Below are 14,633 nucleotides of genomic sequence, written 5' to 3'. Positions count from 1 at the left end.
CAATGATAAATGGAGTATTTTATTTTTTGTCTTTAGATATGCACTATTAGACGACCAGACCAGTCATAGATTTTAACTAAACTAACTTTCAAGGCGAGGCAGATTCATTATTATATCTATTCTAATATATAAAGCTGAAGAGTTTGTTTGTTTGTTTGAACGCGCTAATCTTAGGAGCTACTGGTCCAAATTGAAATATTCTTTTTGTGTTGAATAGACCATTCATCGAGGAAAGCTTTAGGCTATAAACCATCACGCTGCGACTAATACGAGCTAAGACACAATGGCAAATGTGAAAAAAAACCGGGCAGGTATACATGAATCATAACTTATATCTTCTACCCACGGGGACGAAGTCGCGGGCAGCAACTAGTATTTAATAAAAGTATAAGAGCTCGAGAGAAAGATAGGAGCTGGTGGCTAAGCTATAACCGCATAAGTGATTCAATCACAGGTTAAGCTATGCTTGTCGCGGTTGGTCCGTAGATGGGTGACCATCTTTGTCATAGCGAGTTCCTTCGTGTTTTCCCAAGACACGTTAAATTGTGGGTCCCGGCTGTTATTCCTACATCTTTGAAACTCGTTACAGGTAGTCAGAAGCTTGAAAAGTCTGACAGCCAGTTTAACCAAGGGGTGTCGTGTTGCCCAGGTAACTGGGTTGAGGAGGTCAGATAGGCAGTCGCTCCGTGTAAAACACTGGTACTTAGCTAAAACCGGTTGGACTGGTAGCCGACCCCAATATAGTTGGGAAAAGGCTAGGCCGATGATGATATTTAATAAAAAAATTACTTCTGTAAAATTTTGGCTGGCATAGCCTCACTAGTTTCAGACATGACTAAAGTCCTTAATCATGAGCTGAGGCGGCGACGGACTCGAACTCGCCTTAGTCGCATAAAGTAGCAGAAAGAAGTTTCTTATTACAAAATACAACCTTATTAAATTATTAGAGTACAGTCTTAGACTTTATGAGATAGTATAGAAATTGGTTTTCAAGTGATTCTACCAGTCCTATCTTCGATCATCAAAATAATAAATTCCATTGAAAAGATGTTTCAAATCTAACTAGTTTATTATGATCTTATAACAAAAACCTTTATTAAACTAAATCACTATTTACAAAATACAGAATACCAACTACCATTATTGAAATCAATAGTAATTCAATTGTGTGACAGATGCCGCTCTAAGGGACGATGTGCGCAGTCAGTGACTGTGAGGCTCATGTGAAATTTCTTCGCTGGAAGTGGCCACGGTATATTCAGTAGTCGTATCCGGTTCTATTTCCATTGTCAGTAACTGAGCTAATCGTATCACTCCCTTCATAACCTCCTTGGCAATGGGCTTCAACTCTTTCCGAGCACTTTGATCATCATGGTCTATTCCTCTTACCGTTACCATATAAGAATGGAAAACGTATCTCTTGTTATACATCCAGTCTACTGACATGCCAGGAGAAAACTCTGTTCCTTTTTTAATGCATTCGTCTCTGTATGTGAAGTCGGATAATTTGCTCATTGCCTGAAAATATAGATAGACTCTGAAGACTTAATTTCTAATACTAAGTACTAATTACACTAACTACTTAATCACAGCTTGTAAATGTTCCCAACTCTAGGTAACGACCATTTTCCCTTACGTAAAGAGAATATCTTGAATGTTGATTCAAAAGTTGTTAGTTTTCTGTCATAAATACACTTTTTTTGTTGGACCTGACCTGGCTGGAATTTTCCTATATCAGGAAAGTTGAGCATGATCACCACTCTAGCTCACAGGTTGTTGGTAATCTACCGATGGTTGGTTGATTAGTTCAGATTCTAATATTTGTAATCAAAGTAACCTCACGATGTCGTCCTTAATCGTTTGTCAGTCGTGTCTTAGATTAATTAAGTCACATTGGTAGTTCTGCATAGAACCGCAAAAATCTATCCGATAGAAATTCAAAGCATGAAATTCCTCATTAGCTCCTAATTTGTAAGCCATCCCTAATATACTCGTAGGTTAGAAAAGGACTAAGCAGAGCGGTGAGTTTAGCAACATATCTGATATTATACCCCATTGAGATGAATCATGGCAATTTCTTTTGTTATACTTTTTTTTACTTTTCTCGAACAGAAATTATATTTAGGTATCTTATCGTGTAATCTAGTAGAGCACGGATGTGGATGGAAGTAGAAGAAGAGAACGACCAAAGAAAAGCAAAGAATGTTTCTTGTGAGATGACGTCAGATAGAAACTTATGGAAGATAAAACAAGACATCATCATCATCATCATCATCTCAGCCTATCGCCGTCCACTGCTGAACGTAGGCCTCCCCCAAAGAGCGCCAACCATCCAACAAGACATGCCGACCCCAAATAACACAATTGGGATAAGGGCAGGGGAATGATGATCATGTCATGTTGTTCAAGTTTTGTCTTTCTAAACTTACCAAAGCTATTTCCTTCGCTACTTCTACTACTTCGTCATATTCAATTTCTTTAGGTTCTCTCATATTCCGTGGGTACAATACCTGGCCCCCGGGAGAATGGAGAGATAGGTATGCTTTAAATTTAATTCGTTCTGCTACTTTCTAAAAATAAAAATCGAAATGAGAGGCGATTTGGAAGTGCCATCTGATCGATTGATGCTAAGTAGTAAAAAGTTAAACAGCCATATTTATTGAGCCTTCTGGGCGTGTCTGTCACTACTGCTTCGAATTCTAGCGTCAGGTATTTAATTCTACCTGGCTAATGCTAAGCTTATCTGCTATTTGGTGCAACTCACAACACCCAGCTGAGATAAATTATTTAATTAAATAATATGGATTATTCTTGGCTTATGAATTAAGTTAAAATTTTATACAGGTTTCTTTACTGTGTTTCTTGTCAAATAAAGATTTTGTGTATCTGTAAGATAATCTTTATTACTATGCAGCACGTGCCATACCATGCAAAATAGGCAAAAATATTGATAGCTCGCGTGTTGCCTAAGACCCATTGTAGAACAAAGACTCTTCCTCTCCTTTCATATTTTTAGATGGGGCTGTACTGTTCCAGATTTAATCAAAGAAGCCAACTATTTCAGAAAAAAAGGTAAATCGAAAAAGGTCTCACCTTAAAAGCTTTGCTTTCCTCTTCAGAAAACGGAAAGGAGCCAGAATAAGAACTATCACATTTAGCTCGCGTATAACCACTCAAACTCCAGTTGTAACTAGGGAAATGAAAATTGAATACACATTCAAATAAGTTCCCCCTTTTTTAATAGAAAGAAACCTGTCTTAATGTCACATAATGGCCATTTGTCTATTATAGGTTTTTTTTCAGTTGTCCTATTTCTAGCATCTCCATTCAGTTCTAGCTTTTCACACCTATAACCATACATCAATCGATCAAAAATCATCATTATCATCATCACCAAAATGTAATGGGGACTTGCCAGTGCTGCTTTTCATTATTTGTCGTCACGTCATTCTTTTCCTCTTCGATCCTGTATCTATCGTTTTACTATATTTAAAGTCACCACGCTAAACCCACTCAATTGGATGTGCCTCAGGTTCGGTCCTAGCGTAGGATAAGCATTGGGCAAATGACTTGAATGATTGTGAAATCTCCCGCAATACAAGGATTACATTCATTAGTGATATTTCCTTTGTCTTTTTTCTAAATAATTTAAAGTTTTCGCAGTATCCAAAATATTACAAAATAAACAGGCATATAGTAAGAACCACAAAGCGTAACAAAAGCATCAAAATAAATTATCATACCCGAAACCCAGTCACAACGGAATGTAATTCTATATCGTGACACAGAAAATTCCTTTCTTTATGAATATTTTATTGCAATTTCTCTATAATATATGTTACGAACATCGGCTTTATAAATAGGAATCTTCCATGAAGACGAAATTTCTATTTATAATCTAAGAATATTCATATTAGTGAGAGGCTCAATACCGGGCTTTTTTTTAAATTAGTGGTTAATTATTATTAGGGGCCATTATTATTTTACAGTTTTACTTGATACTATTGGTTAAACATACTTGCTCCTCATTTTTAAGGTTATATAACATTGCGTATCTTCCATGGCTAAGACAATTTATAATCCGATGTCTATATTTGGAACACCATTATCGTGATGAAATTTTAACACCTGTTGCACTAATGAACTCATTTAAAGGTCACCATGCTAAACCCACTCTGCACAACTTGTCGTGGCTTCTATAAAATTCAGCCAAGCGTTTATGTGACCCACGAATGCTTGTGCTGAGACTTAGTGTCTTTGTGCATTAGGTTGAATGTTTTTGAAACTCGCCGCGACACAAGGATGAAATTCCTTGACTTGCTTCCACAATTGCATCAACCTTGCTGAGAGGCGGTGATAAGCCCCCAATAATCAAAAAACTGAATGATCTTACGGAATATCGAAACAAGAGGACGCTGTGTTAGCCCATATTCTGTTCTCCGAATAATAGTAATAGCTTGATGGCTTTATATTACGGGGAGGGCATTGAATGTCAGGAATGCATTAGCGACTGCCGTTCCGAGGGAGGTATTGTTGGACATTGATCATTATTTACTATATGCGTTATGCTATGGACTTGAAATGTCATTGCGTCAGCTAAAAACATGTATTTTGGAGAGCTTTGACCCTTACTTTATTCTACTGTCCTTAACATTGTATTTATTTGTAAAAGTTATTTCTCATTGTTGGCTTTTGAAGCTACGAAAATGATATCCCTCTTTTTCAAAAAAATAATAATATTGGACGCAGATATTTTTTCAGCGCCTATAAGAATTATGTTTAAATTTGATTCAAGTAACAATTACCCAACATCCACAATGTATACTGAAACTGAAATTATTCCAACTATAGTGTCGTTTTACCTCTACTAACTCATCTTCCTAGGTAGGCTTTCCTGCAATTTTGGCTGTAACACTAAACTTTACTGAAACACATTACTCTTAACTCGACCCTTTCTTATTTAGGAGAGAAGCCCCTTCATACAACCTGTTATAACAACATCGTAAGTCAAACTGCGAAACGTACAAACAGAGATAATTGCTCTGCAAAAGTTTGCAGATCTCATCAAATGTGGGGTAGGATCGCTATGCGCTGTATGGAGCCCAGTTTTACGTTGAACCGAGCTCAGTCAAATAAATATGTGCATAGTTAGTAAGATAATTAAACCAAGACAAAAAATCATGATTGATGATCAAACATATAAAAAAGATGTTTCAAACATGTTTGTGTTCCAAATGTGTGTTAAATCGTTCGAATGTCATTCAAATCAAATGGACGAACTAGAAAAGAAAACCACCCAACAAAAATTTACTATGTATTTCATGAAACGAAATTCAAGCGCAGGTATTTTGCAAAAACTATTAAACCAGATCAAGTCGATGAAAAACCACGAGTTCAATTCAACAAGCACTCATCTGGAAAATTAAAGCCAGAGGCAAAAAAAAACAAAGGAACATCAGCGGTTTTTTTAACCATAATCACAACTGGGTCAAGAACGTAAAATAAGTATGAAATATGAAAGAGTCAGATAAAGAAATAATTAAAAATTCCCAACAAAGCTGCGCAAAGGGACGTAGCCTTACATTTAATGAGAGTGCAACCGCGCCCTTTCATCCATTCTCACAATTGGTACTTTGAGCACTTTAAAGAAAGCCAGTTGTTTCCCTGCATTTTAATTTTCCTTCACTTTTGTATCGCGGCTTTTATTTTGGACCCATACTTATGCTTATATTTTACAGAGTCAATGGAAGCTTATTAACACTTTTAAGTACTTTGAACCTCCAATGAGCCCTTGCAACCAAAACAGTCTTAAACATTATTTTTTGCGATGTTCCTTGTACTCAAATAGTGAGTACATAAATTCTTAAATAAATAAATCTGGTATTAGAAATAAATTGTCGCTATATCAACGAATTGGAACTACCCAAATAAATCCTCTTCTAATATTTCATTTATATATCTTCTTATGTACACGGACATTATGAAAATATGTTGCAACAAAGGTCGTCAACAAGAAATTAAACAAAAAATACTTACTTAAAATTCCTATTTAAATCAACCCCTATACATCCGTCGTTGAATTTACGTCTATTTTTGTTCCAAGTTTTGTCAAAATCTATGCTATATTGATAGCCATCTGGATTTAAAACGGGTATAATGTACCTGAAACAGGTACAAAATAATTACCAAAAACTTTTTCACTGTATTAAAATCAGGTAACAAGGATATGATCTCGAACTACAGACCCATATCTAAACTTCTAGAAAGAAACATAAATGACAGTTTTCATCGTCGCAGTTCGGTTTCAGACCAAAATTGTAAGCAGCTGATGCGGTAGATGAATTTACCTATTATGTTTCTAGTAGTATTCTACTAGAACTTGGGAAAGGCCTCACTAGGAACGAAATATAAAGCTGACAAAATTAAAGAATTCATAAAGAAATAAAGATTTTTTATATTTACATACCAGTCTCTGTTTTTTAGGTATGCAGATAGTCGTTTATAGTCCGGTATAATGGAATCTATGAAATATAAGGCAGACAGAACCGTAGTCCATTCGTTTCCATGCATCCCTGCTTCGATCAAGATTGCATGGTTTCCCGGTCTCTCATTCGATATTTTTAGCATCTGAAACAGATTGACTGGTTGTAATTTATCTCTATTAAGAAATATTTCTATCAATTCTATGAAATGTTTGTTATAATACTAGCCCAGGTAGGTTCCACTGCCAGGTAAGGTTCCCATATAGGTTCGGTTTAAACATTATTCATGAAGAAGACGTAGGACACAAAAGTCACGACGACATTTTTATTTTCTATTCGTATATTTAGAAGCCCCGGTTCTTCACCATTTGATGGTGACCATCATTTAAAATTAACAGTGAATTAGGCATTTAATTCCAGTCAACCTAGGGCTCGTCTGAATTTAACGCTTTTTATAAATCTTTATCCATTGCAATCGCAAGTCAAATATTACTATATACACCCCAACATACCTCGACAAGTACCACAATTTTAGGCAAAATCTCATTACAATGGTTAGGCCCAATTGTCAAATGGAGGCCCTGTCAAGGGGACCCGGTTTTCTGTATTAGACCCTTGACCCAGTTGCCTAACGAGATCCCCTTGAGAATTCAAGTACAGATAACAATTGTAGACACTATTTTGGAACAATTATCGATTTTATGAAGAACCAATTAATATCTTACGCTTATAGGATTGTGTCTGGATGTCCACCCAATCGCTGTGACAGTGACGTAGGGGTAACTCGAAGCAAGCTTCACCAAGTATCGGTTGATGTCCTCAAGGTAAGGGAATGCCGTCCATGTGAAGGAGTCCTCATCAACAGCTCCTTAAAGGGAAACTTTTGTTTTATAGCTTATATTGTAAAAAGGCATTACTTGCCTTAGGAAACAAGAGCCGAAGATATGAAAAGGTGGCGCTTCATGATTAAGAACGAAAGCTCTTGACGGGGACCATGACACTTAGCAATGATGATGAGGATGGAGGAGACGATCAAGAGGAAGAGGAAGAGATTTTAAGGGAATATAAGTAAAACACATTTTATGAAAAATCAGTACTTTATTACATTTAGTAGTTTATTAAAAACATGTTAGTTGTTGTTAAAAACTTGTTGATTGATTTTGAAAAATTATAAAAAAAATATCTTCACACGCTTTCTTTTTTGAGGTCTTTTCAGATGAATTTGCTTTCGAATGTGTATTACAAAATTCAAATGTACATATACACCAATACTGAATATAATCTTTATTTCCGAAACCTTAGGGCACAAAACACAATGCTTGACCACCACACACATTATAATTTAAGGAACCATTCCCACATTAAATATTAAGGGCAAGGTCATGTTCAGTCTTATTGGAATCTTTTGAATGAAAGCGTCATCAATGCTCTCCTTTACCTCTTCAATAAGAACCTTATATTTAACATCGTGTTTCATTAAAAAATCTGTCAGATAAGGTATTTCATATTCTTGTATTAAAAAATCTATTGTATGGTTATTCCTCATCCAAATATCTTCTGTCATTCGAGCTGCAAGTAAATTGATAATAATATTAATAATGCTTAAATTTAAGCACTTGTTACTTTTCAACGATCGAACTTGAGGGCACTTGGTTTGAAGGAAGGAATATTTGAACAGTACGCCATCATAACCTTTTTCCATATAGGCTAAATCATTTGCAAAACTTAGTACAGAACTTAAGCAAATCTCAATTTGAAAATAACAGTGCATACTTAAGTCACGTGAGATTTTATATCACTCATCTTCATTTTTTGCATACACAATATACATTTTTGAAAATTTGGCTTTGTAATTACACTTTTTATTCAAATACCTGCCTGAGTAAAAAAGTCACCAGCCAAATCAATATGGTAGACCTGTCTGCCATATTTGTTTGCTAGACTATTTTTGTTGTCATAAAGAGTGTTAATAATGCTTGTTCGCCTAAAAACGTTAAAAGCATGATTATCATCGTCCGAATAATTTCAGTACCTCTACCATGAGTTGCTATCGAAAACGTCAATGACTTTACTACAGTCGATAGCGTATAAACGCGGATCGAATAGTTTTCGATTGGACTCATACCATGAGTTTAAAAAACCTTGACGCGCTCGCTATCGAGAGCTCGATTGTTATTGTAGTATTCGTGTTGTCATACTTGTCATGTTGTCGAACGTGCCTAACTTCACGCCTAATGTAGTTGTTTCTTTCTAACGTTGCTTAAAAGACAGAGTAAGATATATATTCCCGAAAAAGCTTCAAATCTACATTAATAATTTCATGCAGGACTACGGTAAATTCGATCGAAACCTTATATGAATAACAAAACATAAAAAATATTGATTTTGAGTCGACAACATATATCCGCAGATTTCGGATTATGGAGAATTTCGTTAAATTCCGATGGCAAAAAACAATCCGCTCAAGTCGCCATCTTTGCCGTTGAAGTTTCGCATTTTTTTTTAAATTATGCGGTTGATGTAGATATACGAACTCTTTTGATATCACAAATAGATGAACACTTTTCTTCTTGCTCTTTTGGGTTTTAGTAATTTTTCATTATTAAATTGAAAGCGGTGTCGTGGGTACCTAGGAATGGTTATGTGGCGCAACTTTGGGGATTACCTATGTCTTGCGATTGATCGCGATAGTTTTGTTGAATTGTTTCATATACCGATAAACTGTGCATCTATTGAAACTTATATTATAAATGCGAAAATTTCTCTGTCTGTCTGTCTCGCTTTCACGCCAATCCAACTGAACCGATTGTATTGAATTTGACAGATAGCCTGATGGAAACGGGGACCACCGAACGCTATAAACTGAAGTCCACGTGGACGGAGTCCTGGGCTACAGCTAGTGTTTGCATAATCCTAATAATTTTAAACTTCATAGAGCATAAAATATTCAGTATATTTTAATATAATGTAATATTACTTAATGAACTATTGGTTGGGGTGGAGCCCTCTGTGAACGCTGACTTATTTCCAGCATTTCCTTAATAATGAATTGATGTATGTTTCATTGTAAAAAAGTGGGAGCGTGTATTCAATGTAAATTTACTTTTAACTAGTCTACTTGATTTTAAATACTCTCTTGCCGACATGATTCTCACAAGAAATACTCAAAACTAAACAATTACTATAAACCGAATACCGTTTCACACCTTGTTTAGCAAGTGAGTTACTTAACTACAATCGTAATGGTATTTGTCGATACCATCTGTCAAATTTGTGACTCATGGTACCGTTTTCTTAGAGAAACCACCGCAAAACGTTACGCGCTCGCTACTCGCTGTCGAAGACGTTTTGAATGTTTCGATAGGTTTTATTTGTCAACTCATACTACCGATTTTAGTTTGTCAAGTGACCGCTAGGGGCGCTGTACATTTTGTCATAGATATTTTTTACGCAGACGCTAGCGAGCCCGGTCGCTCAAAACTCATGGTAGAGGTACAAATCCTCGTTGTTAAGGACCCCGGTCGAGTCTGAAACTAGCCGGGCGATCAAGATTAACACGCGAGAGGGAGCCGTAATCTAATAATCCGATATTATAATAATAACAAAATATGATAAAACATAAACAAATACTTATGCTTTAAGAACCATCGGTTGAATAGTTTCACTTGAACCACATATTATGTTTCATGGTCCATTGAGTTTCGGGGCTCGTTTCGTGGGACAGTTACCGTTATACAAACGCATTAGTAGGTCTATAGAGTACTTTACCCGATGGAATCATTACTGCTAAATGGTGCGGAAGAAATCCCACACTTTGATACAAAGTTTAACTATTTTAGAGCCACGTGATGATCATTTGTTTTAATTTTATCTCCCTTAAGTTTCCTTATGAAAATTAAATGCAGGAGAATAGTTTTGGCAATGAGTTTGTTGGTAAGGATTTCTTGAAAAATAAATAACACCTTTTCGCATATTTTGTGTTTTTTTGTAATATAGTATTTTGTGCATAAATAACCTGTTAATTTTTAATGCATGTACGACGAACCAATGAAATTATTTTTATACTTAAAGTAAGATACATAAAAACAGCAACTATAATAAAACTATGCATCAAAAAATGCATCCGCATTGCTGCCGGCCGGGTGTACGTCCACAAGGCTGGCGGAATTGTAAAGTCGGATGGTAATGCTTATCCCTTTTGCGAGGTAAAAAGCTGGCAAGGCCAAGCAGCCCAAGAGTTTTAACCAGCAACGGCTCAAACAAGTAACTACAACATCTGTCAAATATATTCATGTGACAAATGTCGACTCATCACAAAAACTTTTAACTTTCGTCAAAACTAAATAATGACCAAAAAATAAGTGTGAATATATACCTCTTTCATAAAATTCGTCAATGACTTCCTCATCTAAGTTGCCTTGTATCCTCCAAAGCTGTAGAGACAAACCCTTGTCAACGGTTGTGTCATCCGTTACATTTGTATCATTCTGATCAGCCTCGGAACCTAGAATAACAACACCTATTAGATATTTTTTTAGCGTACATTTAATCATAATTGTATCGCAAGGGTTTTCCCCAAACATTCAAATCACATGCACGAAGACACCTAACTTATTACAAGCACCCATGGACCATGAATCACACAAACGCTTGTTCGATATAAAACCTATAATCATTTCAACAAATGATGGCCATAGGGGGGAATTGAACCCACGACCTCCGGTTCAGCAGTCCGAATCACTACCCACTCCGCCAACAGACCAGTCCAGAATATAGATAATTCACTGAAACACCTATAAACTTCATATAACCTTCTACCTTTTAAAATTAAATATATAAGAATGCTTAACAAAATCATGTTGATCGTTAAATTCTCGGAAAATTGTTTCAATAAGAGTTGTTGAGTAAAAACAATACTGCGTTTACAAAGGAAATTAATTGAACCAGTATTGTTTTTCAAACACTAACGCTTGGCAGAATAAACAAGATGGAGGACTTTCGATTTGAAAAAGGTATTCTGTGTTCGAAAGAATTGTAAGAAAACGAATGAAACTAAACCACGCTTTCTTTGTGTAGAATTTAAAATTGTGTGGGTCCTGCTTGTTTTTTTTTTCTATAAATGTTAATGCTAGTTCATAGTGCGGAATAGTTTTTTTTTTCAATTAAAATGATAAACGATTAGTTTGTGACACGATTTTTTCAGTGAGTGAGTGTGATTTAAATTTTAATTAATAACTCAACTCTTAACAGAAAAATATCATCTAAATTAGGCCTAAAACTAATCCACATTTCTGCACTAATAGGAAGTTTGGCGCCACAAAGTCTATAGCAAATTGAAAGGCAATCCCAACAGTCAAACAAGCTGGGCTAAGCTGTTCCAACACAACGACACAGAATAGGCTTAAAGTCAACCAGGATGACTCAAAGGACTCAGTCACTGAAAACTTTCGACTAAGTGCCTTAGCATAGTAGCAATTTGATGAGTTACTTAGTCATTATGAAAAGATGCAACGGTTTACTCACGCGTATTTATCGGGAGTGCCGACGCGGCGCTTCAGCTCATGATTAAGGACTCCGGTTGGGTCCGAAACTAGTTGGACTCTCCCGATAAATACGCGTGAGTGAACCGTTGCATGATTTAATAATGAATCAGTCTCACGAATAGTTAGTATAAATATATCTATATACTTCTTAGAACTAATCCGTATTTTAAAAGCATTATTTTCATACATTTTAGTTTATCGGGATGTGACGTGACGTTATCGGATGTGATGTTTTAATCATCACCAGTATCTCGTATTTATTCAAACTATACCAAATAAAAATTATTAAATCTGATAAACAAAAGAAGGCTGAAAACGGCGTAAAACCTCTCAAACAAAACAGACAGGTCCTTAAGGTTAACTCCCAAACAGGCCAAATGACTCCGGATATCAATTTTCCCAGCTCTAGAATTTAAGTTTCATCCGGAAATCCGTACCTACGGACTTTCCGGATCAGGATGGGTTGTGGGTTAATGTTTGTACTTCTAATTAAGTTTGCGATGGCGTTGATACACGAAATACTTGGTTTGGATTAGGTACCAACCTTTGTCAATTTAAGGCATTGAAAGACGTTACCGACGCAACGTTACCTTAAGCGACGTTAAAAATAATAATAGATGACAGAAAACCGTCAAGTATTTATTCGTTTGATTTATTTTGGCAATAAGGTACTAACTGATATAAGATGTGAACGTAACGTATGAAAATGAGCGCTATAAACATCACAAGTTGATTGAAAGTATATTTTTAGGTAAATACTTTTATTACAAAAATAAAGCAAGCTAAAAATCATGTTAACAAAATTTCATTAAAGTACGACTTCCAACGAAGACACACTATTAATCTTTATGTAATGCACTTATACACCGTGATTTTTTAGTCGTCTTACAAAAGCATCCCAGTTCATGTATCCAATGACTAGAACACGTTCATGATAAAAAAAATTGGTATTTATGAGATTTGAATAAATTTAAAATGCAATTTTTATTCAATATTATGATGCAATTCGTAGTTTTTTAGAAACACAGCTCTGTTGCGAGCGCGGTCCGAGCCTTGTAACAATGCTGCAATGGTGAGGGGCGCGGGCGCGGCCTTTTTATCATTTTTAAGAGTATATTTCAGATTTCTCTTGTTTAATTTTTCTTCGTACTTATTATCTTAGTTGATGATAAAAAAAAATCGCGCCTAGGGGTATTTTACGTGGGATACATGAACTGAGCTGCTTTTGTAAGACGACTAAAAAAACATCGTGTATAAGTTACCATAACTATGTTGGGGTCGGATTTAGTAGCATGGGTACATTACTTCATATAAAGGATCCCTTGTCTATTAGATCTCTCCCGGGTCACAAGACGTATTGTTAAGATGCAACCTAAACTAGTACAAAACGAATTAAATAAGTTTGACATATTTATAGCATCCCCAAACTTCCGTCTTTATTTATTTCCTAAAGTTTTATTGTTAGAACTGGATTTATTTCCCTTTACGTTTCTTAAAACGTCAGCTGGTATTATAGTACTGTATTATCAAAAATCAAAATGCTGTCTCCATAGATACCTATTACTTAAAAATTATTAGTGGGTTACACTTCAAAGCATCCTACCTGAATACTTTTTTGCTCGTTGAAAGGAGTTTTTATACCACACTTGTCCGTCATTGCAACTCGTGACTGCAGCCAGGATCCAAAATAAAACCAACGAAAACCACCAAAACATTTAAGTTCGGTTTGTCCCAGGGGAAATAATTAACTGCCTTGGAACCCTCAATAAAATTAATCCGAAATACTAAAAAGGAGGAGTAAGAAAAAATGTTCCACTTCCCTCCATGGCAAGCGGGGGACAAGAGAAGAAAAAGCTGGTATCACGGACAATAATTTAAAATTAAATGGTTCCTTCGTTGAAGGGTGTTGTCCAAAAATCGCCATAAACAGAAAACTATTGTTGGATATGGACTTAATAACAAGCGGTACTGAATAAACCTATCAAGAAGCCCACGTCCATGTCTTCAAGTACATAGTATTGAGTTTTAAGCTGCCACATTTTAACCTACAACGGTAATAATATTCCTTAGACCTGAAATGATAATTGCTTTTATTGAACTGGTTGAAAAGACACCTGGATATAATAACCAAGAAAAAACAAATTGTTAGAATTTGTTTTTGCCCACACATAGTTTCTTGGAACACATCTGTTTTTCTTCCTTATCATTGTAATACGTAACGTTCGTACGCCTTTATACTCCGACAAAGTGTCAGGTGTGTTCTATTCATACTCGATGACATCATTTTTTTCGGATTGTTAATCAAAAATAACTCCATCCGCTTTGGATTGAGTGGAAAGGAGTGTCAGATTTATACTGACTAAAACTCATCCATTTTCCTTCCATTGCCCTTCGTGTAGTGGGGTCGTGGTAAAAGTAGGAGAGGACGGAAGACATTTACGATACGAATGCGAATAAGTTTAAGACCCGATGGTAGACCGGCAGATCGAAAAACACTAAGGAGCTGTTTTGGCACTACTAAAAATGAAAATTGAACTGAACTGATTATATGTCTGATTTGGACCGGGAACCGGACTCAGCCTATAATAAGGTTCGACTGGAAGCCACT

General features: G+C 35.8%; 1 protein-coding gene across 2 annotated transcripts; it reads right to left on the bottom strand.

Annotated features, from left to right (window-relative positions):
* Nucleotides 1-753: 753 nt before the first annotated feature.
* Nucleotides 754-12,013, bottom strand: LOC113491842 (zinc carboxypeptidase A 1-like). 2 transcript variants are annotated; one of them, XR_003400464.1, is made up of 6 exons: nt 10,858-12,013; nt 7,208-7,350; nt 6,467-6,627; nt 6,037-6,162; nt 2,430-3,190; nt 754-1,518 (listed from the first exon to the last, which is right to left on the bottom strand). XR_003400464.1 is itself a non-coding variant. In XM_026869015.1 (5 exons), the coding sequence occupies exons 1-5, from the start codon at nt 11,063-11,065 to the stop codon at nt 3,061-3,063; spliced, it is 768 nt and encodes a 255-aa protein (XP_026724816.1). In that variant the 5' UTR covers nt 11,066-12,013; the 3' UTR covers nt 2,311-3,060. The 2 variants fall into 2 exon arrangements, 1 of the variants encoding a protein (XP_026724816.1); XM_026869015.1 differs by lacking the exon at nt 754-1,518 and having other exon boundaries at nt 2,311-3,190.
* Between the last annotated feature and the right edge of the window lie 2,620 nt (nt 12,014-14,633).

This window comes from Trichoplusia ni, chromosome 3, assembly GCF_003590095.1.
Source record: "Trichoplusia ni isolate ovarian cell line Hi5 chromosome 3, tn1, whole genome shotgun sequence".
Taxonomy (NCBI): Eukaryota; Metazoa; Arthropoda; class Insecta; order Lepidoptera; family Noctuidae; genus Trichoplusia; species Trichoplusia ni.
The sequence above is the reverse complement of the archived record's forward strand: the minus strand, read 5'-3'. Positions and strand labels throughout refer to the sequence as shown.